Source organism: Solea solea, chromosome 5 (genome assembly GCF_958295425.1).
Source record: "Solea solea chromosome 5, fSolSol10.1, whole genome shotgun sequence".
NCBI lineage: Eukaryota > Metazoa > Chordata > Actinopteri > Pleuronectiformes > Soleidae > Solea > Solea solea.
This window is the reverse complement of record NC_081138.1, coordinates 3,785,728-3,813,608: the sequence shown is the minus strand read 5'-3', so window position 1 is coordinate 3,813,608 and position 27,881 is coordinate 3,785,728. Positions and strand designations below refer to the sequence as shown.

At 38.9% G+C, this 27,881-nt stretch overlaps 1 protein-coding gene and 1 long non-coding RNA gene across 2 annotated transcripts; one reads left to right on the top strand and one right to left on the bottom strand.

Moving 5' to 3' along the window:
• Positions 1-335: 335 nt before the first annotated feature.
• On the bottom strand, positions 336-6,195 carry LOC131459166 (uncharacterized). The gene is made up of 2 exons (XR_009240212.1): positions 6,011-6,195; positions 336-1,920 (listed from the first exon to the last, which is right to left on the bottom strand). It is a non-coding gene; the product is annotated as an uncharacterized LOC131459166 (long non-coding RNA).
• A 6,641-nt stretch (positions 6,196-12,836) lies between these two features.
• Positions 12,837-27,081, top strand: slc39a13 (solute carrier family 39 member 13). Its single transcript, XM_058629582.1, has 10 exons — positions 12,837-13,050; positions 14,778-15,146; positions 17,400-17,507; positions 18,679-18,821; positions 20,910-21,029; positions 21,971-22,060; positions 24,796-24,846; positions 24,932-25,064; positions 25,527-25,626; positions 26,308-27,081. Exons 2-10 carry the CDS (start codon positions 14,816-14,818, stop codon positions 26,387-26,389), a joined length of 1,158 nt encoding a protein of 385 aa, XP_058485565.1. The 5' UTR covers positions 12,837-13,050; positions 14,778-14,815; the 3' UTR covers positions 26,390-27,081.
• Positions 27,082-27,881: the final 800 nt, after the last annotated feature.

Here is a 27,881-nt window from a genome sequence, read left to right as displayed (position 1 = left end):
CATAGAAATACAGTGCATGCAGGTCAAAGTTTACGTTGTAACTTAAATTAATTAATAAAATATGCACAACTACTAGTTATTTTATCCAATTCCATACAGTTGACTTTAAATAGAGTTGAACTGAATGAGAATAATTATTATAATATAAGTTTCTGCACATTACTTTGGTTGCAAACTGGTTTGTTGGCCCTTTTCACAGCAGCAACGCTACAGCACAGTTCTGTGTTTTCACACTGACAATAAAGGTGGTCTAAAAGTGTTATCTGAGAGAACTAAATGAAAACCAAACCTTTCAAATTAGTCGAAATGATGCAGGTCAACAGCATCAACACTGGTGATTATGTACATTTTTATTTATACAGGTGATCATCGACAAACAGACAGAACATTCGTACAGAGGTAATGATAATAATAATAATCATGAAGAGATGAGTGCAAAGAATGCCTAAAAGCAGTAGACCGCCCAAACTTTTCTGTGCTATTTTCTTCCCATATTACACCCTATAGAATTTGGAATCGCGATAATTTAACTGCGACTTTTGCACAACTTTCAATTACCGGAGCGTTCTGCGATGATAACCCTAATCAAATACACAAATTAACATCATTTAACTAGTAATTGTGACTTATTATTATTTTGAATATTATTTTACTAACATGATGAAAGTGAAACTTGAGGTGTTCTCTTACATGAAGTTGCAGACAAGTACATACATTGCAAAGGACAGGAAATGCCTGTTGTTAGCCATTCATTTCATCTTAAATGAAAGCTATTGTTGAGCTTTTGTTTTACAAGCTGGTCACTGGCGGGAGTGGCGACCCTCAAACCAATCAAATCACTTTCTAAAAAAGCACTGAAAATTTACACGATACACGATATTCTGTAATATTCTACCTATAGATATAACCTCCTAAAATAAAACGTTTAAAACTGCCTGCCTGAATGTATAAAATCCTGCATGGACTGGCTCCACCTCCATCCACCCATCCATTTTCTACCGCTTAATCCTCCACGGCGGGGTCGCTGGGGGTGCTGACATAGGACGATAGTCGGTACATCCTGGACAGATTACCAGTCCATCGCAGGGCCATGTGATTTTTATCTTTCTACAGTTGCTCTGTCTTTGTTTGTTATCTCTGTGTTAAGTGTCTTTTTTTTAATGTTCCACCAACCTGCCAAGAGACTCCAGGTGGAAACTAGCCTTGAGCTATAATCTGACATATTTACATATATTGCTGCATATGTGCATTAGTGTGTACTGTCCCTATTTCTGCCAACTATTTTTGGAAATCCAGTAAAACCACCACAAGATGCATTCCAACCTTACGAGAAATAATTCAGCAATTTTGAAAGAATGATTTAGTCAACCACATTTTAAATAGTGAGGTCGTCTGGATTTGAAAACTGCATTTAAACCAAACCCTTTTCACATCTGCTGTCACTTAAATGACCAGAAAGACAGGTTTCTACTGCTTATCAGATCCACGTCTCTCTGCTTTTGTTTGTGACCTAAAGTCTGCTTATAATTCACAGAACTGTTGTCTCCGTATTTCCGTCTTCCTTGTGACCCAAAGCATGAAGTACGTGCATCATGCACACCAAAGAGTGACATATCGTCAAATGAGGAACTGGTTACTTGTCTTTCAGATTCAGTTCCTTGAAGGTTGCCTTTAAATGAATCCATTTTGTGTCATATGGTCAGGATAATCCAGGCCTTGACGAGAGCTGCTTGTTTTTGCACTGTTTTTGTGAGACGTTATGGCCTAATGGTTGATTTCCACCGTAACTGTTTAACCTTAAATCTTTGTGCAACCACTGTTGCTTTCCTACATGATGCAGTCTGGCCTGTTGAAATTTCCTGGATCCACCGGTTCCAGGTGCCGACACGCACATGCAGTTCAAGCTGCACACGCATCATCCTGTGTGGGAAAGTGCAACCAAAATATAATAATGGTTACTGTTGTGTAAGACATTAGAAACTACAGTTAGCACATGGAGATGCAGAGGCAGATAAGACTTGTGCACCAAAAATAATGTCCACAGAAGGTTTTTTTGGTCACATCACATCTTATCTGGCATCAAAAGGCACAAAACAACAGAAATGAGACATTACCAAGGCATAAATGTATAATTTTAAGCAAAGAACAGTGTTCATAAATAAATAAATAGATAAACAAATAACTCCAATATCAGGGTGAGTGGCAAAGCCTGTGCAGGTCTACATCACCTGCACCGGCACTATGGAACCCCGGGTTTGGGGTCAGCACCATAACGCCACTCAAAGAATGAGAAAATGTGACTTTACTTCATATGTTACACATTGTGTTGCTTTAAGAAGAGATGGCTAAAAGTGTAACAGACTGTAACTGATTGCAACATTACAAAAAACCCAAAACATTACCCATGATAGATCACGTGCCCTGTCTTGTTTTTTTCCAGTGTTTTTCCACGTGTTGTGTTGCTCAGATCACATTCTAAAGTAAATAAAAAATACTAAAGTAAATAAAAAAACTCCATTTTCCTTAGTCCCTATCTGACAATTAAGATAAACACTAAACACCACTATCTTCACTGAAACAGATTAAGGATTGCATTTAATGTTTTAATGGTTTCCACTCTGTCTTTTAACCATATAATCAAGGATTTGGCTTTTATGAAGACAGCGGTGGAAACAACAGCACGAGAAACCCAACACGACTGCCGCGCAGAGCACGTGACTCTGACCACGCTCAAGTTTTAGTGAAGTACGAGTCAGAGATGTACTGACTCATTTGTGCATGCGTCCAGTGGCAAGCAACAGCAGGCAACTCTTTGACTAATAAAGTGGCTGAAGGAACAAAAATTCCATTATGTATTTAATGGAATATCTATCTAGTTGTCACACAGTTAAATTTACCCAATTGGCAAATTACAATTGAAGGTTACTTAGATATTATTTAGCATCTATAAATTGTTTTAGGTGCATTCAGCCAATAATACTTACAGAATTACTTTAAGCAGTCCTATGCTACTTTTGCTAAACAGTCATAGCTATAACGACATAACAATTAGTATCAGTCCGATACTGTTTAGAATCAAAACCAAAGGTCCTGTATATCGCATATTTCACTATGCAAAGACTGCAAACATATAAATAAAATTCAGGAACAGCGCTTTAGCCAAGTCATGTTGTGGGCTGTTTATTTATTTGTTCAAGAATGTGTCACACAGTTGGAGAGTCATGTTTTTGAAATAGCTTGAAATGACTCTTCATAGTTTAAACGGTTTAAAATGACTGTATCGGACTGATATTGAATCGATATGTACTCTAGTGTGTGGTATTGTGCCATCCGTACTTATAATCCAGTGTGTTGTTTATTTATTTTACAGTGTAGCCCAGCTAATTATGGGATTAATTTGACATTTTCGGCATCAACGACACTGTTTTTTTTTTTTTTTTTTATCTCTGCGTAATATATTTGGGGGCCTTTTGCATAATTTCCAGGGCAATTGTATTACTTTTTGGGAAATACCTTGTTTCTTCCATCAGGGAAATACCAGGCTTTGAACTTTTCATTATAATTTAGAATAAGAATTACTGCCAACTGCACTACTGTAACGGTTTAAAGGATAACAATGGAGGTCAGTATGTTTTGTAAGCGCCACAGAATTTGGATTAGGGTTATTATTCATGACAGTCCAATATTTAATGACTCTTTAAAGTACACATTAAACAATCAATTTTAGAAATAAGTTCCATTTATTTAATCTGTAACCCTACAACACTGATTGTCTGACAAGTAAGGCAAACACTTTTAAAATGTGATGCCTCGTTGGCCATTTTTTCAACTCCGGGTTTTTGAGGGACTTTTAAAATCTGAATCATATGACTTGAATGTCAGATATTCACCCACTTCCACAGCTCACACATTTGAATTAGACATTCAAATGAGTTGCAATGTTTTACTGACCTTTAAGATCCAGCACCCTATAAGGTCTAAAGGGTGTGTCCATCTCCAAAGGGGTTGTATTTGGTGTAATTATTTATAGGTGTGTTTCGGGGGTAACATCAATCAAACCAATCAGAACTCAAATCTACTACAAATCATTGCTATGCTATGCTACATTCAAATATATATATAGTTGGCACTGACTTTGCTGATTATTTCGATTTTCTGCTGAAATCAGCAGTAAAACAGTTATTATTTATCATCAGATACGATGTGACACAGAAACCACCTCCGAATGTGGTTTGAATCAGCTTTGGAAAGATTGGGTCTTATGTGTTTATGACTGCCAAAAAAAATCAAGCTACTGTAGCTACAATCTGGATACGCTTAAAAATCTGATTTGGGCTGCGGTCCGAACAAGGCCGAAACAAACCGAACTGCAGCACCAGATACGGGTCCTACTGCCTCACACATGGTCCGTACGTGGTCTTCTACTGATCCTCTGTCCGGTTGGACGTTAGCGACAATTGCGCTGCACTGTGCGCTGCTCTGTGCGACGTGGAAGACAGAGCCCACAGTATTCGAGCTAAGCTAGGCTAACCAGCTGCTGCAGATCTGACAGCCACTCTTCCTTGTTCCTTTAAAGCAGAGGGTCTTCAACAGGTCCCCTAGGGGGTCCATAGAGGTACTGCGGGGGCGGGTCACAAAATGTTTTAATTTAAATTATATTGCTCATAAAAACATGAATATATGAACCTGTGTAGTGTTTGAATAGCTTAGCATTAGCCTGGAAAATGTTGAAGACCCTTACTTTAAAGGATCTGGATTTTTTTTCCCCCCATCATTACATGAACCTGAATCCAGTATTTACAGATCAAGCTACTTTTACTCTATAAAACACCATCTCCGGTGAATCGCACTGTACAAAATGAAGTCGACTGCCGTGATATATTTGTTTTCAAGTGTAAGCGACACGCTGTGAAGTTCCTCTGCATGGTTTGCTCCCACCACAGGGTGTAACTGAACACGTCTGAACACAGTCACAGGATCTCTGCTGGTTTAAGCTCATGTACGGTCTCACCACAGTCACAGAGCTTGGCCCTGAGAACTTTGGCCCTGCTGTTTGGAGGTGTTAATGTTCTCGTCACCATTTTAGCATGCACTTATTTTAAGAGGCTATGCTAAAGTGCTAAAACTGTGTACGGTGTAATTATGTTGTTTGTCCACATCAACTTAAGCAAAGTGGACTAAATATGTCGTCCTTTCTCAACAGAACTTGATGAAGTCTGAGGTGTTTTTTTGCGTTTGTCCTCGCGGCGCAGGGTCACAAGATTGTGCCCACACATCAGCCTAGCATGCAGAGGGGAATGACACGCATGACCACTGACTGTGGAAAACAGGATACAGGGTACGTCGCAACAGGAAGTGTTGCACTCCTCCTCTGCAGAACATCAGTTTGGCCAGAATGACTGCAGGTTGATGTCCACACTCTGTAACTCCTGCTGTGGCAGTATTCAAATGTCGTAATTGTCACCATTTTCTTCTGAGCGAGTTGAGTAATTCAGTAAAAAGCTAAAAAAAAATTATATTTTTTTTAAACAAGGTGGACTATTAGTCTATGGAGTAATTCAAATAATAACTTGCTTTAAATGTGTATGGCAATGAACTAAACACATTTTTTATAAAAAAGGCACTTTATAGAAAAGTTTAGTGAATGAATAAACACCTGTATTAACTTAAACTTCTCTTCTTATTGTGCATTTTATGTTAAAACAAACTAGTTGTTAGTCTTATACACAAAAATATAACATTTTTAAGTCAAAAATGTAAGTTACAAAACTGAATCTATCTATCTATCTATCTATCTATCTGTCTGTCTGTCTGTCTATCTATCTATCTATCTATCTATCTATCTATCTATCTGAAAACACAGCTCTGGAAATATTAAAGTAAACACAGCCAAACACAACACAATGTCTATCTTAACTCCATCTCATATCAGCGAGCTGCTCATGTAAGGAAAGGAGAGTCAGGAAACGCCCACAGTTTCACTCCGAGAACAAATCTACTCCAGTCTTACCGTCGCCCACAGTACAGCGCGCAGCGTTGACTTGTAAAGGTGTCCACGAGGGAGTTGCTGAACTGCTGGAAGCAAATTGCCAAAGGTGGTTGAAAAATGCAGGCTTTCTATATATCTCTGAATTAGCAGAGGAACTAAAAACTTCCTTAATTCTACCAATTTAGGTTGGTACCATAAGGCTTCTTCTTCTTCTTCTTCTTCTTCTCCTTCTTGTTCTTCCTTATTAAAACAAGAAGGTGGCAAACTTCCTTCTAACTGGCAGTATTAATGTTGTAAATTCAACATGAAGTGTTTCTGCTGATGAGTTCAGCACATCTGCCTCAATGTCTTTTTCCCTTTTCTGTCATTTGCAAGGTTTCAGCATACAATACAAGAAAGGTTCAATGTTTATACAAAATATCTTGTTGTTTTTTTTACTATTAAATAGCACCATGTACTTATGCCCGTCATTATTTGCAAATTAAAACAAGATATTGCCTCTTCATCGCAAGTTTATTTCACCTCCATACACTCACCAGCCACTTTATTAGGTACACAAGGTGTGTTCTGATTCTGAAATGACTGTTACTACCATTGTGAACCAGTCTGGACATTCTCCTGTGACCTCTGGCATCAATAAGACATTTTGTCTATATCAACTGCTGCTCACTGGATATTTTGTCTTTTTTAGACCATTCGAAACTGGCTTTCATAATGAAGTGACGTACTGAGGGCCGGCTGCCAATGAAAAGCCGGCGCGGGCAACTATTCCCCAAGCTAGAAGTCCCGAAGTGTTCACTACAATAGGGAGAAATCTCCGAAAAGTGGAAGAAGAGACGGCGTCTAAGTATATCACGTACAAGAAACAACTCAATTTCTGGGAAAAGAGCACCCAGGGGTTTAGGGTTAGGCATGGAGAAGAAGTGAGGTTAGGGTTAGGTCCAAGATGACCGGGTAAGGCCATATAACAAGTAAAAAAAATGTTTTTCCCTATCCTAGTGTTTGCTTTTTTGTTTTTTTTGGGATGTCTTATTGTGGATGACTCTGCCTGCCCTCTGGATTTAAGTGTTTGACTTTTGAACTGGACTTTGGCTTTTTACATTCTCTGCATCTCAATGATATTTCTCCCAGTGCATGTGACAGATAAAGCCGGTCGTAGTCACTGTATGGAATAGAAATTCAAACAATACATTAAATGCAAATTGAAATGATTTATTGTTACTTTTGCATCCGATTGAGCGTCTAATCTAAGACATCAACAGGTAAATCTTTGTAATCGACTGACAAAACTATGGTTAATCCTATAACTTTTTCATTTTTTTGTATTTCGTGACTCATATGAAATCTGCGAAAGTAAAAGAAAATACTTCATAGAATATTTCAGTTCTGTTGGTGGACAGTCCATGTTTCCTGGCTGACAGTCACCAGGGGTTTCAGTGGCCGTCATGTGTTTCACAATGACATGGAACGGTCGCTTGACAAGCGTGTGAGGGGACATCCAGCCCTCTCACTTCTTATTCCCGATTCCTCATTTTCCTGGACAAGATTCAACAATACTGACGGGGCTGTGGGTATTATTAGACAAAGGTGAATCACAAGGCAAAATCACAGTGGCCAGGGGGGGCCTTTTAGTAAAAGGTAAAGCTGTGCAGCAGCAAGTCGACACTGTTTCGGTGCCATATAAATGTAACTTGTTTTTGGGTGTCTACACAATAACACATAGACGTCCTTATAAGGCTGTGAGCCTCGATCCCACCAAACAACCATAGTTCCTCTTTTTTAATATGTTGCTCAAGCCAGACAAGGATGACTCAGTGCGGATATTAATCATGTTTTTTTTGTTATCTTCACATCTCACTCTGCAAAGAAAGCCTGTCCGAGTTAAGGCCGTCTATTTTTATGAATGTGAGAACTTAACGACTGGTCGGACTTAAATGTTAAATGTTAACTGTTAAAAAACAATCTCTATTCCACATATAGTTAGTCAGTTTGACTCCAAAGACGTGCATTTGACATGATTGTTTTATTATCATTATGCATCATTATGGTGGTAGAGCCGTTTTCTAAAATGTAGAACAATATTTTGCCTCCTGTCATTCTTTTAAAACCCTTTCAAACTTCACTTTCAGAGTCAAAGTGGATGAGTTGTACAGGTGAAGGAGGAGGTCTACCTCACCTGCTGACTTATGATCAACATTAACAGTGAAAAGCAGATGACACTGAGACAGTGAATAAAATGCTGTCAGTTTGAAAACAGTGTGGTTTTTTTTTTCTTGCCTGCTTTCAGAAATGTCACGGGATATAGCTGAGGTAGGCTGTCACATACACCACCTTGTGGTCAGTTTATTCGGGACAGTTTGGTGGAGATTCAGACGTTGAGTGATCCAACTGGAAGCCCAATACCTCCTCATAATTACATATGAAAGCTGTTTTAAAGGTTTTAAAACTGCAAATGCATTAATCATAAAATAGAAGGCAAGACAGCGCTCTTAAGAATCCAGCTTAAGTGAAATCATGTTATTTCCTGCAGAATGTGCTTCTCTTGCAAATAATCAGCAAGGTATTACAATTTACGGAAGCGCATTGCATTCACTTGAAAAAACTGTATGATCCTCTACCCCATACCCCCGTGATTGCCTACACCTGCAACTATAAAGAAAGCCCTATACTGCCACCAGTGGAGACCTGACAAAACCTAAAAGACAGACAAATAAACAAATGTGGCTCCTACAATGCATTTGAAATGCATTCAGGCTGGCTATGTGGACGAGAAGAGACGATCAGGAGACCGCTGAAAATATGGGAGTCACTTGCAAGGTCGGAGGTTCTCGCGAGAGTTCTCGATAATTCGGGAAAAAATGACTCTGAGAAACAGGAGGGGAAAAAAATTTGCACAGAAATTGGAAAAAAAATTACTCAGAAAAACCAACCAAAAATACTCAGAAAAACAGGAGGGGGAAAAAAATTACTCAGAAAAACAAACCAAAAAATGAATTACTCTTTTCATCAAATGAATGCAATGCGCTTCTGTAACAATTACTCTTGATTTACCTTAACATGTAAGTGGCATTTTACTATTGTAGCTGGTCTTAGCTAAAAATATAGTGTAGAGTAGATGAGAGAAATAATGATGATGAATAAGTGGACCCCCTTCACTTTGATGGGACTTATTCGCGGGGCAGGAAGGGACAGAAAACATGCTCTGCAACACAAATCTATATTAAGCTTTTGCTTTTCTCGGATCTTTATTTTGGTAAGTAAAATATATGATTACTTCCCATCTGTGTGTGTCTCAATCAAGTGTCTCAAGTTGAATGGCTGACAACTGAACAGGGCGCTTGTGAGAAACTGAAGATAAGATAAAGAAGGAAGCGTGCAAACACACAAAAAAACTTCTGTTAAACAAATGTAACCATGAAATATCACAAATATATGGCCACAATGTAACCTCGACTACTGTTTTGGTGTTTGTCTTTTCTGCATTTATTGTATTGTATTACTTTGTGTTTTATTCTCGTCCCCGTGTATTTTGTTAAATTGACTTGATTTACTTTGTATTCACGCTTGTGTTTGGTTTTCCTGGTGTTTCCTAATTGTCTAAGTAGCATCACCTGTGTTCCATTTGTTTCGCTTCCAACTCCACTACCCTCCACAGTGATCGCAGACCGCTCCCTGATCAGTTCCACCTGTTCCTCATCGGTACCGCTCACTATCGGGGGCTCTGCACACCATTGTCTGTGACCTGCAAATCTTTGGCCTCTACCGCTGTGTTTTAGATCATTTTATTCTGTGCGACTGCCGTCTTTGGGTACTGAACCCTACAGCGATTAATAATTTGAATAACAGATGAACAGATGGGAGCATTTCAAATGAAGAGGCTACGGCATGACTTTTATCACCAACAGTTGTCCAATTTGTATTTGTTTTTGTTCTATGTTTAATGATGTAAATCTCAACAGTTCACTGGCTGCTGTTAATTTTTTCCTCCTATAATCTATATATGTGTGTGTATATATATATATATATATAATATATATGTATATATGTATATATGTATATATATATATATATATATATATATATATACATATATACATATATACAAACATCCAAGGTTACTTGCCCAAATGCGGTGTATTTGGCTAAGGTTATCACTGCAGCTCCTAGCTTTTCACCTTGTAATCTTTTGTCCCCGTTTGCATTGGATGAGCAAAAGAAGTTGCATTCCCTGTGGTCCTCCATAGACCACACTCTGCATTTTTGTGACCAGTTGTTTGTCTGTTTTTGTTAATCTGGCAAGGGGGAAAGGCTTGTTCAAACAATGGCTTTCTGACTGGATTATGGAGGCTGGATCTCCTTGGTTTCCAGCGGCGGAGGTCTTCAGCTGCCTCATGGTGTGAGGGCACATTTTACCAGGGACATGACAACATCGTGGGCTTTGCTGGAAGGGGTATCTGTGAGTGAAGTTTGTGCCGCAGCCAGCTGGCTGTCCTCTGTGGCTTATTTCATCCCTTCAACTGGGTCTATGATGACATCACGGTGCTGGAAGTGTCTCCAGTTTGGTGGCAGCTGGGCTAGGTAAAGAGCAGCTATCAAACGAAGGGAGGACTCATGACGGATGCATAGACGTGCAGGATGTACGTCGCCACAGGTCATGTGCTTGTAAGGCGTGTGCGTAGAGGTGTCTTCAGTCAGACCAAATGTGTGTTGTACCTTGTTACAAAACATCTAAAAAGGAATCTATTTAAAAGCAACAGTAAACGTGACCTAAAAACCGCTTGTTAAAATTGTCTGTATGTTTTCATGTAGCAAAACACGTTATCACGAGATAAAACAAAGTTACCCTCTGTGTTGATAAAACGTTAGGTATTGTCAAGTTAAGTACTTTGTTCTTGATTTCCACCACCTTGACATGTCTTAGTGTATACCCCCCCCCCCAAAAATCAGAAATGCTCCTCAAGGTTGCAAGTGTCTCTTGATGAGGAGTGACACTTGGTAGTGAAGTGGCAGTGGTTAGGGAGTGATTTGAGTGAGTGGGCCATACAGTACTGCAGTATACACGTGTTTGTTCGTTTCATGTCTTATTCTCTTAAAAAGAGAAAACATCCCATGCATCACGTTTGACGGTACCCCGCTTTCTCCTGTTTTTCGAGGGGGGGCCACGTTTACTGAAAAACAAGTTGTGTCCACTTATTCTATACAGTATCATGATCAATATTGGTTGCCATTTAGTCAAAACAGGAAGCATCTGTGATTCTTTGACAAAAACTGTCCAGGACTGGCCTACAGTCTTCTGTATTTTCCAATTTTTTGGAGATCTTCTGATACCCAAGGCCCATTCAGCTGCGATGAAGTATTTTTTTTTCACAAAGAAATATGCTTCTATAAGTTATTAAGTCATTAGTGCGATATTTCAACCACATCATTCCACTGCTGTGCGGATCGATACTAAAAAAAAATAATCCATATTTCATATCTCAGACATTCATTTTCTAGGATTGATTCTCATATTAAAATATTGCTATTTTAGTCCTTTGTTATTAAATGTGTAGTTTATCATTAACAGGAGCGCAGTGAAAAGTAACTATACTATTAGGATCTAGTCTAAATTAAACCCACCATGCGGTGTGTGATGTGTGTGGGAAGACAGTGAAGCACTGTGGCAACAGCACAAACCTCATTATACAACTCATAATCAATCATAACATTGAATATGATGAGGTTATGATGAAGCCATTTAAAGTGGAGGAGGAGGAGGAGAGGGACAGTCAGGAGAGGTTGTGAGAAAATGAAGGGGAAGACTTTGAATATGCTGTTGTTCCTAAACAAAAAACACTAAATGAGAAAATTTGAGGAATGTTGGAAAAATTAAGCCCGATTAACATGTTTCTAAACAAAAAATAAAAGAAGAAGAATTTAAAGATGTACATATTAAAATGCTGTCAATGTGCAACTTTTCAGTTTTTTGTTTTTATTGTACGAGATTTATACTTATAATTAAATAACAAAACATTAAAAGAATTAAGCCAGATTTACATGTTTCTAAACAAAAAATAAAAGAAGAAGAATTTAAAGATGTACATATTCAAATGCTGTCAATGTGCAACTTTTCAGTTTTTTGTTTTTATTGTACGAGATTTATACTTATAATTAAAGAACACAAAAGAGCAGGCTGATGTCTTGTATTCATAATGAAGCTGTAATTGAAAATACCCTACTTTTTATTTGGATTTTCCTAACACATTCAATATTTGTACAAAGTATCGGATTGGTATTGTCTATACGAGTCTGATTTTCACATGGTATCAGATTGGAAGGGAAGGTGCTATCACTACTCCAAATGCCAATGATCACAAAATTGGACAGGACTTGGCAAGCGTACTTCTCATTACCGTAACTCCTAGACCCTAGCAATATTTATGCAAACGTGTGATGGATGGATGGATGGATGAAAGCGGAGAAATATACTTGTTATTACGGTAGAAGCACTCACTCATTGAACATTTTTTGACAATTCTGTAGCCATAAAATCAAAATAAATCCAGGTAACCTGAATGGTCATGAGAGGGTTAAAAGTAATAGTGTGTTAATTCATATCTGGTCAAAGTTGATCCTTGGAAAAGTGACAACCCCAAGTGTGTATGTTTTAAACTTTCGATAAGTAATTAACATTCACCTAAAACAGAAAATATATCGCTTATTAAACCATTTTGATGACACTGGGTGAGAGCACCAAAATTGCAATCTTTCCAAGGGCACCAAAATGTCTGGAGCCGGCCCTGGTTATGCCCATATAATTTAGGGAGAGCGCTTACAGTTTGTGAGTCCGCGGGGCAGGAACTTCCTCAAGTGTTAGCAGGGGCGGGATCCTCGGGATCCTGACACTCCTATGCTGTTTACATCTTTTCCTCCAGGACCGTGATACGTGGCTGTTTGGGAGAAGCGGCGGCTAGCGGAGGCTCGTGCTGCTGCTGCTGGAGAGAAAAGCTCAGCCTGCCTTCACCATTCAGCTGGCCTGGATGGCAGGGACACACTGGTGCAAAGACTACCGAAAACTCAAGGTATTTAAACACGAAAAGTCGCGGTTGTGTCGCACTTTGACGGGTTTCTCGACTCGCGGCGTGGACACAAACTTAGTGAAAGTGATGCTAGTTTTAGCAGCGCAAACCTCTTTTAATGTGCAGTGATTGCGTATGTGTCGGGAGCTATGTGCCAGGCTAACGTTAGCCTGCTAACTTTAAATCACAGGCGTCACACTTTTGTCCACTTCAGCGTGTGTTAGTTAAGACGCACAGTTTTCAGTGAAACGATAAGATAACACGAACTTTTGTTCGTTTGTTTTCGTAATTAAAAAACGTCTTTATTTTGTACAAAACTGTGAGTGTAGTGCTGATAACCATAGCGAATAAACCTCCCACACAGGAGAATTAACCGTATTAGATGCTTTCAAGCTCCTGTAAAGACTTGTTTCTGCTCAAGTTATGGCATAATTAACAGGCTCGGTAGAATTAATGGCACGTTCACTTTTATCTTTTAAACCCGAAACACAAATATACACTGAAACAAGTACCCATTGTACAAACTTTGAAGTAGTTGAGTATTTCTACTACATCTTAAAATCACTGCTCTCTGTTACAGAGTCAAAATGTACATTTAATTTCATGTTTTTGATAGTAGGTTGGTATTTTTTTAAATATAGCTAAATATAATCCAATAGTCCAATATCCTATTTCATATTGGCTGAGACCAACCAAATAGATTAAGTTACTTTTGTTAATGAATTTGCTTCATAATATGTTAAAAAATATTTAAAAATGTTCACATTTAAAAGGCTGAAAAATCAAATAACTTGGTTTTGTGGTTGAAAAAAACCAGATTAATTTATCAAAATGTATTAAATTCAGGAAGACTCTCAGCTTTGCTTTGTCTTCTTTTCTCCTGTTAACCATCTCACAACTTGTCACATTTATATTGCATCTTGTTTAATGTGCTAACATTCTTTTTTTGGAAACTGTGGTAACTTGGTTCCACAAATTAAAGGAACACTCTCCAGTTTATGGTACTGTTTATTCGGGAACGTTGGGAGCCGGCAGTTACATGATCACTGTATACTATTTTAACATAAATCTATCTATTTATATACTATATGATATATATCAGAAGGTACCACAGCATTCTATAAGTTATTAAGTCGTTAGTGAGATATGAACTATTTTGCAGTGTTTTGGTGTTCTGATATTTTATGGACTAATTGATTAACCGAGAAATTAATCGATTGTGAACATAATCGTTAGTTGCAGCTATAATATATACAAACATAGCTTTATTATAGAAAGTCGAATACGTTTTTCTCTCAGACGGAACAACAGTTTGAAGCCACCATGAACCTTGGGTGAATTGTGACCAGTAATAGACCGGATGAATCATTCAATCAGTTGTTTCAGACCTAATCACATGTGCATGTACTATTTGAGGTCAAGTGTGTAAAACGCTGTGTCATCTCGTGTTGAGACTGCACATTATAACTAATGAGGGACTCCACCCTCCACCCTTCACTCCTAACCTTCCCGAGTGTGTCCGGAAACTACGTACTGTGGCTGTCACATAGAACTCAAAAAGGATTGAGTTTAGGCCCTTGTCTAAAGTGTATATATAAAAGTCTTATTATAAAGCTGCCAAAAGGATGTGTACACTTTATAGAAACATACTTATAGGCAGTATATTCAACTGGACCTTTTAAAACTGTTTCCAAGAGGCCCGTCTGACTGAAAACACACTTCCCTTACAGCATTACTGGTTACAAGTGCTCTTTGGACCGTGGGACGGATGAAAGGTGGAAACTGTAGACCGGGCCCCAGATGGGCTCTCTGTGCTCTATTTATCCCTGTTACTCTGCTGATGCTGACCTCCAGAGGGGCATCAAGTAGACAGAAGATGGCACAAACGGTTATGGGTCATGCAACAGCCACGGCTGCAGGACAAGGCCCCGGCCTGACAGATAACCTCCCAGGCCTCCAGGCAGTAGTGGACTTCATTGCCAGTGAACAGGCTCACGTTTGGCTCCTGTCTGTGGCGGGTTCAATCGCTGTCGGCCTCAGCGGGATTTTCCCCCTTCTTGTCATTCCCATCGAGGCTGGCGTAGCGCTCAAAACAGAAGGTAAGAGAATGCATTGTGTACTTGAGCTCAGTGTGTTCAGTTGTGACGTCAGTAATGTGTTTCTCAGTAGCGTGGTCGTAAAATCGCTTCAAAGCTGTTTTTCCAACAAGTAGGGCAATAGCATCCACACAAGCTGTGGCTGCTATTGCTATTTCTGTGGAGTGGAGTCTGAATGCGGCACTCTACACAGACATGAAGGAGGAAACGGACCTGATTAGCACTTGTCACGAAAATTAAGAAGAGGAGGGAACACCCACCTGACCTGTTCTGTGACTCAACCCACGCCATCTGAGCTACTGACACAAGTTAATTAGACAGCAGAACTGATCAGACCTGCTGATTGCGCACTCTTGCCTCCCCCCTCCTCTTTCTCTCAGACACAGTGATGCAGCCAGTGACACGGAAACATCCTTCACATCTAAACTTAAACAGTCTACACAGGTTTATACTGTGTTTTTAGCCTTTTCTACTGCATATTAAATGCTAGTCTTAGACAGACATGTTGTTTTCTTAATGTAAATTATTGACACCTGCAGCCTCCTTTGTCAAAGGCTGCGGCTGGACTATGATCACAATGTTTCCTCAAGTTATTAATACCTTACAGTAGCCTATGATAATATAAAATGTTTGTAAAGAATAGTTGGCATTGATTAACTTGACAACATAAGAACGAGCAGGAGTTGGACTCCACAGCAGCAGTGTTGCCGAGCTTACTCTCAGCCTTTCACCAGATTGGTCAGTAAGGTATTTTAGTTGTTTTTTTTCTGACCCTGCTTTCAGACAATGGCTCAAGTGTGAAGTGGTCTTTGGCTCATGAAAACCAGCAGACACTTTGAAGCCTTTTTCATGTTGCAGAAATGTACTGCACTGTCAAAAACCAGAGTTTTATAATCACAACATCTAATATTAAGTTCTAGAGACACTCGGACAGAAAGTTAAAAGCCCATCCACCCCTGTTTTCTGCAGTGCACTCATTTGAATTGAGGAATGCCTACAGAGGGAAAGCCTGACCCTCATAGTTAAGGGGCCAGGACCGTGATTCATTCTGTTTGGATAATGAGGCGGAAATAGTTCCTCCTTTTTACTGCAGCAATTTGAACTTTGAATCCCTCTAACTGTATATTAAAGGACAGCTTTTTAATGTCCGTAGTAAATCTCAACTCCCCGCACTGCTCTAATAAGAGAAAACAACCCCCGAAGGCTCAACAAGTAGTACTGCGATCAGTTTTTCAGTTGTTTAGACTTGGAGCGAGCTGCATCATCTTCACAATAAACAGTATACAATGATGGTGCACGACTTAGAATTTGAACAGCTTGAACTTTCCTGGAAAAACACTTGGTCTTGGTGACCACTTTGCACTGCAATCTTGCCATCCATTCACACCCATTCACGCAGCACATTGGTATGCAGTGCTATTTTCTACCCCACACCACAACTGCCGATGTCATTTTGGTTTCTCGTGTCTTGCCCAAGGACGCCACTGGACACCACCATAAATCTTATTCAGTTGCACTCTCTCTTTTTCATGGCAACTCCTGTAATAATTTGTATTATTGTTTACATTTGTGCTGTTTACTCCACTGCTGTTTTTTTTTTTTTAACTGGCCCATTCATGATGTAATTTGGAGGATGTTTTTCCTCTACATGTTTGCTTCATACACAGAGGAGGAAAATGTTGAGGGAAACATACAGTACAGTAGTGTCTCCTGTAACACACTGTAACCTGTATTGATTTTCTCGCTCACCTACTGAGCCTCATCAGCCAGCAGTGAGTTAGTGTAGGTCAGCCTGAGGCTGTGGCGTCTCATTGGGCCCCACCCATATCAACGTGGCATTTCAGGATTATTTTAGGTCACCGTTTTTTTTTAGTTTTTTTTTTTTTTTTTTTAAATACAATCCAAAGTGGAGGTTTGTCATTACCAAAGGGAACCAAGAATTAAAAAAAACATCCTGTGGGATACATGAGTAATCCAAGTGTATATTAGTTTGCCAAGTCAGAGACACTGTTGTACATTTTTGTTTTTCCTGTTTTATATGAAGGAATTATTATTATTATTATTATTATTATTAAGTGGTTTTTAAACTGGGGCCCTTCTTAAAAAGAAGAAAGTGTAGAGTTGTAAGGTCGGGTGTGTGGCTTTGATATGCAGCCAAACTGAAAGATCACATTTTTGTTAATAAACAAGTCTTTATTAATTAGAGTAACACTTACTGTTGCCTTGTTTCTTCTCTTCGACGTTGTGTTTTCTCAGCTGGATGCCAGAAGCTGAAGCAGCTCTTAAGCTTTGCTATTGGTGGTCTTCTTGGTGACGTGTTTCTTCACCTTCTTCCTGAGGCGTGGGCACACTCTGGCTCCTCAGGTGAGTCTCCTTTCTGTCGGTGCCATTGCCACCTTTGTATCTGAAGTACTTGTTACAGCGGTTGGCGAGTAAGTTTTGACTGTGGGACAGCCATTTACAACTAAGTGAATTCTTATCACCAGCAGTTTGTGTATGTTTGAATATATTCAAAGTTTCATTCCATATATTCAAAGTTTCATTCCATATATTCAAAGTTTCGTTCCATATATTCAAAGTTTCGTTCCATATATTCAAGGTTTCATTCCATATATTCAAGGTTTCGTTCAATATATTCAGAGTTTCATTCCATATATTCAAGGTTTCGTTCAATGTATTCAGAGTTTCATTCCATATATTCAAGGTTTCGTTCAATATATTCAGAGTTTCATACCATATATTCAAAGTTTCACTCCATATATTCAAGTTTCATTCCATATATTCAAAGTTTCATTCCATATATTCAAAGTTTCATTCCATATATTCAAAGTTTCACTCCATATATTCAAGTTTCATTCAATATATTCAAGGTTTCATTCCATATATTCAAGGTTTCATTCCATATATTCAAAGTTTCACTCCATATATTCAAGTTTCACTCATTATATTCAAAGTTTCATTCCATATATTCAAAGGTTCATTCTATATATTCAAGGTTTCGTTCAATATAATCAAAGTTTCATTCAATGTATTCAAAGATTAATTCCCTGAACGGCATGCCATAATTAATATATATATATATATATATATATATATATATACACACATATTTATTAACAAATGTACTCCATTTATTTTGGCCATGTGAAACACTATCATTGCAAGACTTTCGATCAAAGCAACCGCGCAGAGGCTCCAATAAGAATATGAAGAATAAGGGATAAAGTAACAGCATAGCGGCTTCACTAAAGTGATTTGTAACATAAATCAGGTCATCGACTGGCTTGTAGCACGTTATTGATTTGTATAGTTTTTTTCGTGACATTCATAATAGATTGCCTTTGGCATATGAACAGAGTTATCTGTCTGTGCTCTAGTGAGAGGGACGTTAGTATTAAAACAACATGAGTAAGTTTGGTTTTTTTCCCTTTTATTCCACCTACCACGGCTTTAGTGAACACTGTTCTTTCTACTCAGTGCTTAATTTGTATTGTTCATTTAATCTTCTGTTTAATCTCCCTCCCACCCCCCTCAGCTAATAAACAAAAGCACTACGTGACCCAGGGCTTGTGGGTAATTGTTGGCCTGCTGGCCTTCCTGCTCCTGGAGAAGATGTTTCCAGACCAAGACATCCAGGAGGATCCAGCTGCAAACTCGGACCTGAACTGTAACACTCCCGTAAGTAATCCAGCTGGAGCGGAGTGGAAAGTATGCTCACTGCCGGCCAACACATTATCCCTGTTCACGGACATGACGGTACAAGCAGTCACACATATTTTTTTTTTCTTCATATCTGCACGTACTCCTTCTGTCTGCACATGTGGATGTAGCATCAGATGATTGACTGAACTGTACTTGACTGTTCTAATGTCTTGCAGTTGAGAAATAGTTTTGCACAATAAACCACAATATGTTGATTTTCTTTTTTTTATAGGCAGGATTTTTACAGATTTTTTTAGACGTAGTGGGTTGATTTCAATACTTTCAGAATAAGGCTGGCTGTTTGTTTTTCCCTGTTATACCGGTGCAGTTCATCTCACGACGGTATGCTTTAGAATGGTTAACTCTGATTTTCGATAGCGATGGGTGTGTCAGCTACGTAGCATGACAACACACCAGTGTGATAGCCCACTAATAAATTAAACAAAAGGCGGCAATGGAACATGAAGGACTTCCAGCATTTCGGGTTCTTTTGAATCCTCACTCTGTTCTATTGCACAGTATATTTTACTGTTGTTTTTCCAATTTCATCCCTGTTGTCATCTGAATTCCGTGTTGATCCGTCAATAAACTAGGATCTTTTTTAGATTAGTCATTCCCAGAGACTGGATCAGGACCCACAGCTGTGTCACAGGAGATTTAAAAAACATTTGCAGATTTTTTTTTTTCTTGCATTTTTTACTGAAGAATAATGAAGTACACATGCAAAAATGACGTTTTGCATTGTATTTCAAACTTATATCTAATTGAAATGGATGGTTTATCAATTTCTAATACATTGAGGTGTTACAGGTGTGGCAATATGATGATGTGGCATTTTTTTAAAAAGACGGATAACGGAGAATATCGGTGTAAGGTATTCCAACGGAAGGTTGCCAAAAAGTGGGACAGCACAGATGAGTTATTTTGGTGCCCTTCACACTTTTGATATTTGAAATGCAAATAAGGGCATATACATATGAAGTACGGATGTGTGAGTGGTGTCTGACTCGGCACACAGGAGGGAAAAAAACAGTGTTACTGTACATTTCCTCCAAAACAAGTGCCTATTATTGTCTACTAAGGAATTCATACCCTGACCATAAATAAATGTAAAGTTAATGTTTATCAATTAGGAGACGTGCGCCTGTGTTTCTACCGTGTGTCGAGTTGAAACAGCTGCTCATGTTTGTATTCATTAATCAGCAGGCATCTGAATGAGACGCTTAACATGACACATTTCTCTGTAGACTGTGGATGTTTTGGTCATTGCCCCCTGGCTGGATTCCACAGCTCAGCTCCTTTTTAGTGTCTATTTTTAGTGCCAGGTGAAGCAGCTGCTTTAGCCATTTTAGTGTCCACAGGAGAGCACTCGGCGTATAGACTGAGGCAACAATGGACCTGTTATTTATGTATTTTCTCTGTAAAATACACTTTATACAAACACAAATAAGGACTGTAAATAAAACTTTTTTTAACATTTTATATGAATTCAGTTTCTGCTACTGCTGTGGAGAGTCGCTATGCTTAATGTGAAATATGCATTTTCAATTTCCCATTAGATAAAAATAGCACTGCGCTCCGCTATAACAATTTAGCCCCAATCTGTTTAACTGCAGGAGGAGATTGATAGCCCTGGAAATTCATCACACTTTATTAACTGCCGCGCGCCTCCGCTCTCGACACGAAGCAAACATTTCCTTACCATGGCTGCAAGACAGCGGGCTATTTTCCTCTTGCTTAATTTGATCATTTTTAAATGGCGACATAAGTGGTTTCTGAATGAGGGAAAAGAGAAGTTGGCCGTTCTCGGAAAGCTGAGGCAACAGTCTGAGACAAATTTGTCCCCTCTTTCATGTTTAAATATAAACACTCTGAAAAATAAAGCAGAAGAACAAATAATAGCATATATGTCATAAGATATTAAAGTAATTTGGACTTTTTTTCAACAGCTGTTGTGTTTTATTGAGGCTGGTGTTGAGGTTTAAGTCCGTCCGTCTAAATGACATGTTCTATGTATTATAAGAGGCACACGAGAACATGATTTTCTTGTTTTCTTCCCCACAGACTCAGTCTAATTCAGTTTTCAGTGAAAAAGCAGCGGTGTCGCGCAGGAACGGCCACTGTGCCGAGTCATGGAAATCCTCCAAGCAACAGAGTCTGCAGGAAAGATCTGCGAAAATTAAGGTAACATTGACAACTGCAACACTTCCCACTTTAGTAAAAGGGCAGAACATGAAAACAATTAGATATGGAGATATGCCACTGGTGTTGACTTTGGTCAACTTTGTGTTGAGCAGCTTAATGAAACTTAGACAATAACATTTACACACCTTTCTGGCCTTAAATAGTTTACCAAGCTCCTGACACAACAGTGCTTTCTCTTTTGATAGCAAAGACCAAACTTTCAGTTTTAAATGACACTTGCACATGTTTTTAGCAAGGATTTTTTTAGAGGGTGTCCATTTTTGTTAGTTAACACCTTCAAATGATGCGAGGGGGGTACGGGGGCATCTGAAACACTATTTCCTGCATTTTATGTTGGAAATTTTGTGGAATACAGCCAAGTTTTTGTCGTTGTTACATTATTTTTGTCTTGAGGCTGGGGGGGGGGGGGGGGGGACAAATGTATGTGCACGGGGTGGGGAAGACGAGCTAAATTTCATAATGTGGCTTGTTTCATAAGTTAATAATAGGAGTTAATCGGAAAACAAACATGGCGGCGGCAAAGAGACGGCTTGAATCGGCGAATTGTGATCACATTCAGTGAAGTTGAGGACAAAATGTGGCGTCTTTAAGGCGTCCTGCCTAAAAGTAGGGCGTCTTTCTTATTATTTTAATACGCCCTGCTAGCTAAAAGACTGCACGTGCACTAATCGGCAAGAATACATATCAGAAAACGAGCGGAAAATCATGGGACATCCTCAGCAGCTTGTGTCTCATTGTCGTCCATCTGTGGACTTTCCCAGATGAACAGATCAGTTACAGCCTTATTTTTAATTGGGTCATTTTTTAAAAAAAAAGAATGTAACTGAAGCAGACTTCAACATCTCTAGTGTCCACTAAAGCACAGACATCTTTGTTGAAGGGCTAATGTGAATTCTTCTGTTGTGTTGGGTGTGTCTCAGACGAGTGGATACCTGAACCTACTGGCCAACTGCATTGATAACTTCACTCACGGACTGGCAGTTGCTGGAAGTTTCCTGGTTAGCAAAAAGGTAAGAATCCGCAATAAACTTGACGCTTATATGACTTGATATTTGTATAAATGTAGTTTAGAGGTGGCTTTTTTGGTATTATAAGCAAGTAGCAGGTAGACTTCTTCCTATTTTTCTAATCAGTCATTTAGCAAATTAGTCATGTGATCATGTTTATACTTAGTCCTCACCGTGGGTATTACAGAAACGGCTGTTTTTTTCCCCCTTTCTTCTATAATTGGAAAAGGAACCCTGGGGTCACAAAGCAAATGAGAAGTATAAAGTGCACAAAATCACACGTTTAATTTAAACCCTGTCCCAAAGAAAATGGCCCAAATGTGCTTATTTACACGAGAGCCAAACTGATATATTGGTTTGCTGATATGAGACTTTCACAGACATATCAATATAAGACTTTTGTTTCAAGGTCCTGTTTAGAAGAACATTTAGAAGGCTATGTTGGCAGAAATTGTATATACTACCCATACGTTTGTTTGGTTAAGTGTATATTCACTGGCAATGTCCGATAATATCGGCCCGATATTAGCCTATTATGGTGATAAACATGTTATCTGCCGATGAATGAAAACCTGGATTTCCCGTAAATATGAGAGTAAATACATGGACAATATCGAATATCAGTAAAAAAAAGAGAGCCAATATCGATCATCCCTAATATTCACTTAAAAGTAAAAATGTATTGTTTTTTTGTCGTTTTTAGAATAAGTCTTTTTTTACAAAAGCTAAACAGCCTGTATTTACATAGCACTTTTTGAGTATTGGTTAAGGCCCTGGTATACTTCGCTTATCATGGACCCCGGTATGCTTGCATGTCGGGGTCCTGTAGTATCTGACTTCACCATCGGGTGGCAGTACAAGTCTGGGCGCAGGGAATCGGACACATTCCTGCCAAAGAAGAAGAGAACGATGCTGCAGCTTCCGCGGACACGTCTAGTTTGAGCGGCTCAGGGTGTCGGGGTGTCAACCACTGGAGGGTCGCCAGGTCGAGGCTCAGATATCTGTCCTTGGTGGCTACTTCTTTTGTTGTCAATGTTTTTTCTGCTTGGTCAGCGGGGCTTAATACGCCACCTACTGGTGGGGCGGAAATTCAGTTTGTGCATACGCTGTCTGCGCGCACCCAACGCGTGGAAGTACACAAGGGCCTTTAACGCTCAAATCTATGCAACAGTGTCGCCATTCACCCTTTCACACATTCATACACAGCATGTATAGAGTACATTCCCCCGTTTACATTGGCATGTAGACGAGCGGAGCCAGGAATCAAACCCTCGACCCTTCTGCTGAAAGATGAGCCACTGTCGTCTAGAGCTGCAACTAACTATAATTTTCATCAAACATTTATTCAACCCTGGAAATGATGATGTTCTCAAATGTCTTGTTTTGTCCACAAATCAAAATATTCACATTTAAAAAGCTGAAACAATCGGAAATCTGAAAAAAAGCTTCAAATCGATAATCAAAATAGTTGTAGATTAATTTAGGAATCGATTCAATAATTGATTAATTGTATCAGCTCTACTGTCGTCCCCATCATGTCTGGAAAATCTGATGTCTTATTCTTGGACGTCAGTAATTCTTACACACTGGACCTTTTTAATAAAAAAAATGACACTTTGGCTGTAAATTATTTTTACATGTTTATAACAGAGCAATAGACATCATCATAAAAAAAATATTTTTTTTAATGGATAAACTGTAAAATATGCAGATATATACTATACGGGTATGTTAGAAAACGCCCCATCACTCAGGCTCCAGTGTTGACTGTAAAGGCTGAATATAAATTACACTGCGAGAGCTTCACAATGGCCAAAGAGTAGTGTAATGTAGTGCTGTAATAATTGATGAAAGCCAAGGACAAAAATATATCTGGGGAATTTGGACATACAACACCTCCCGTATGAGCACAGTGTTTGGCAGTGTTTACAGGCTCACTGGCAGAGCCGTGCACCAGTGCTATCATTAGCATTCCTGCACGTTTTTAAAAGAAACCCATTCAAAGGGCTTTTATTACTCACTACACTATAACACGCTTCTTCATTTTGTCAAACCCTGTTTTTTTTTGTCGTTTGTTGGTTCAGAAAACATGCACTTTTAAACCGCAGCGCCCCGACTTTTGCTTTCCCCCGACACTTCACTGTATGTATTTGTATTCGCTGTGGGAGTAAAGGAGTCCAGCTGGAGAGACATAAGGCTGGCAGCGTGAACTCTGGATCCGCGTGCCAGAGAGGAAGTTAACTACGTCTCTCAAACATAAACACATTTTCACCAGCCGTTTCTCTCGTGCGCTGACGCTCACTTATCACAAAGTGGTTTTTGTCTCGGTGAAAATGGATCTGTAACATCAGAATGTCGACATAACTCGTATTTAAGTACATTTAGAAAGACGTCTTAAAGCGACAAATGGTACAATTACTGTTCATTTTATTCCCAATATTTAGTTAATTAAATGAAAAAGTTATTAAATGTGAAGAAATTGCTTTTTTTAATGTCTTTTCTGTTGTATTTACTGATAAAATATGTAATTAAAACACATTTGTCATGTGATTTTTCAGTAATTACACTCCCAACTTCAGGCTGATTTACAGACATGATAGATTGCATCATGCTGTCAGGATTTAAATGCATCACATGTCATTTGTAGCAGTTAAAGGTGTTTTTGCAGGTTGTTTCACATGTTCGATCTTTGCCTTACACACTGATCACAGGCGGTGTTAATGAGTCTTTTGTTGCAGGTTGGGTTCCTCACCACCTTTGCCATCTTGCTCCATGAAATCCCTCACGAGGTGAGTTTAAACACGTCTCGTCTGAACTTAAATGTCGCTGTAGTGGGTCGGGGATGAGTCAGGCTGAGATGTCTTCGCTCCGCAGGTGGGAGACTTCGCCATTCTGCTGAGGGCGGGCTTTGACCGATGGAGTGCCGCTCGCATGCAGCTGCTCACAGCGCTGGTCGGGGTCTTGGGAACCTGCTTTGTCCTGTGTACTCAGTCACCTAAAGGCACCGGTAACTGCGCTTTCCATACAATCAAAATGCAGCATTATTATTATTAACTGGAAACCATTTTAGTTTGCCCGAAATATAGTAGAGATGAAACAATCAGTTGATTAATATTCTATTACTAAATTAATCGACAACTATTCTAATAAATCTTATATTTCCGATTGTTTAAGCTTCTTAAATGTGAATATTTTCTTAATTTCTTTGCTCTGGATAACAAAGAAATCATGAAAAGTGAATCATTTTGGTTTGTGGACAAAACGAGACATTTAAAAACGTCGTCATTTCCAGGTTTGAGAAACACCGTACAACATCTTTTAAGGTTTTTTGATATTTTATGGAGCAAACGAGAAAAATAAATCGAATATGAAAATAATCGTTAGTTGCAGCTATAAAATATACATTATAAAGCCCTTAGAGTTGTTCACAGTTGCCATAATCAGTCCTGTGTTTTCTACTCTTATCTAGAAAATGCAACTGCCTGGATTTTGCCTTTCACTTCGGGAGGATTTCTCTACATAGCACTGGTCAATGTGGTACCTGACCTGCTGCAGGAGTCCAGTTTAAGGTAAGCCGCATGTTTTCAAACACGCGTGCGCTAAACTCTCTGAACCCCAAGCACTTTCTAGGTGTGGTAACAGCACAGCATGAATCAGGAGGGTTGAAATTCATTTCTTTTACAACAATAGCAGGGTTCCCCCGCGGATCCTTAAAGAGTCTGAAAAGGCATCGAATTCATAAATCTAAATGCAAGGCCTTACTTAGTATTAAAATGTCTTAAATCCCTCTTTCAAAAGTCTGGAAAATGTTAATTGTTGATCTTTTTTGTAATTAAAAATTCGGAAAAGTCATGTTGAAATAAACACTTGGGCAAAGTCGTCGCTCACTAATGTTTTGGGCAGCTTCGTTGTTTTTGATTTATTGGAAAATTAGTCTTTAAAAAGTCTTGAATTGAACTAGGGCAATAAAATTAAATCAAAATGTACAATATTTCTGTGTCACAGATGAGCGCAATTGAGCTATTTGCGCTGCATCACAAAAATAATGATGTATTCTGAATATTTACACGTTTTCTGTGACATTTTTTTACACGTTATTTAGATGACATTTAAATTTGTGTCTTTTGAGTGTTTATTACTGTTGTTTTTGCCGCTGATCAAAATATACGCTATCACATGAAGTTTGCCCGTTCTATGCTGTGAAAATGTGTATTATTATTTTAATATATTATTATTATTTTCTCTCGCAGGCAAACTCTTCTTCAGATCCTGCTTATTTGCTGTGGCGTGGCCGTCATGGCTCTGCTCTCTGCGGTCGTCGACTGCTCATAGAGGCCTCGCGCAAACACTAAAACTCACCCCGCACCTCATATCCGCTCCTAGCTTTTGACCGAGCGATTACACGTCTATGACATCACCACCACCACCACGTCCCACTCCACTAAAAACATGTCCGACAAGAGAATGGCACTTTATGGAAGGACGAGTGCCACACTCGAGGGACTTCTTTGGGTGTCTGTTACCAAATAGTTGTTGTTGTTATTGTTGTTGTTGTTGACAATCACGTTGTTTTGCACATTTACAGAGAGAAACCCGAAATGATATATTTTTTACAAGGATTTCCTCCATTTAAAATCAGTCGAACTCTAAACAGTGTTTTAACAGAATCGTGACTGTCGTGCGTGTTCAGTTTCCGATGTAGCTGCTGCATATTTATTTAAAAAAAAGACACTATCACTCTTGTTAAGAAAAATAAGTGCCAGGGAGTCGGGATGTTAGCAGTGGCTTTTGCTCTATATACCAAAGTGTACAGTTCATTTCCCCCGTTTGTGTCTCCTTTTTAAACACAGGTCGGTGCTTTGAAGCCTCCAACTGAATAAAAGTTTGGGATGTAAGTTACAGATCGACACCGCTACTGTATTTACGAGTATTTACATTAGCAGTTTAAGAAGATACGAGTCATGGGACGGACATACAGGATGTGGAAGTTTGTGCTCTAAATAAACTGTAAATTTCTCTAAATTTCTTAGAGTATTTTTTTTTATGTCTACGCAGACATTGCATTGATCCCAGTGGTATAATTAGGTTACACTGATATTGATTGATATTGACCGGTCTTACGGGGCTCGTTGAACAGAACTCGTTGCATATTTTTACTGCAAAGATCCTATGCCTAAAATGTCATATGGGAACAGAGGGAGGGGGGGGGGGCTATCATTGATAGTGTTGAAAATTGGACGAGCTGTTTGGCAACGTATCTGTTGCCATAACGACTCCGCCGCGGGTTGCCTTCCTTAGTCATCAGCCCGTGAGCAGCCCTCGCACTGGAGAGGGGGGAAAAAAAAAAATCAGCTGAGCTTCCATGACTTCATAGCTGAAGACTCGGCGGGGGGAGGAGTCGCCCCTCAGTCACTCTGTGGTGACTTAATATCAACCTTTAAACTGAGCAGTGAGATTATAACAGTTAACCAAAGACGACTGCTTATAAAAGTACTTGAATTTCCAATGAAATTTGTCAAGATTGTACAAAATGTACTCCAGAAGCACATGCGCACCCTTCCATCATACAAAACGAGATTGCATGTTAAATATATCTAATACACAAATATATTTTTACTACTTCATATGGTCAAAAAGAAAAACTTCAATGTTTATTGACAAAGCCCTTCTAGGAAAAAATAAAGTCTGTACATCTTAAATCTCCTCTTAACTTGTTTCGGAGATTTCAAACTTCAAATGTTAACTTTCAAAAGACATTTAAGTGTAAAATGCAGTATAATGCAACAAGGAGCTCCTTTATATTGATACCATCCTATTTCTAATG

What these genes read in the sequence shown, in the direction of transcription:
- slc39a13 (XM_058629582.1), top strand. Translation starts at nt 14,816, where the DNA reads ATGAAAGGTGGAAACTGTAGACCGGGCCCCAGATGGGCTCTCTGTGCT. An exon ending in GGCACACTCTGGCTCCTCAG is followed by an intron (nt 17,508 to 18,678) that starts GTGAGTCTCCTT and finishes CACCCCCCTCAG; the next exon opens with CTAATAAACAAAAGCACTAC. An exon ending in ACCTGAACTGTAACACTCCC is followed by an intron (nt 18,822 to 20,909) that starts GTAAGTAATCCA and finishes TCTTCCCCACAG; the next exon opens with ACTCAGTCTAATTCAGTTTT.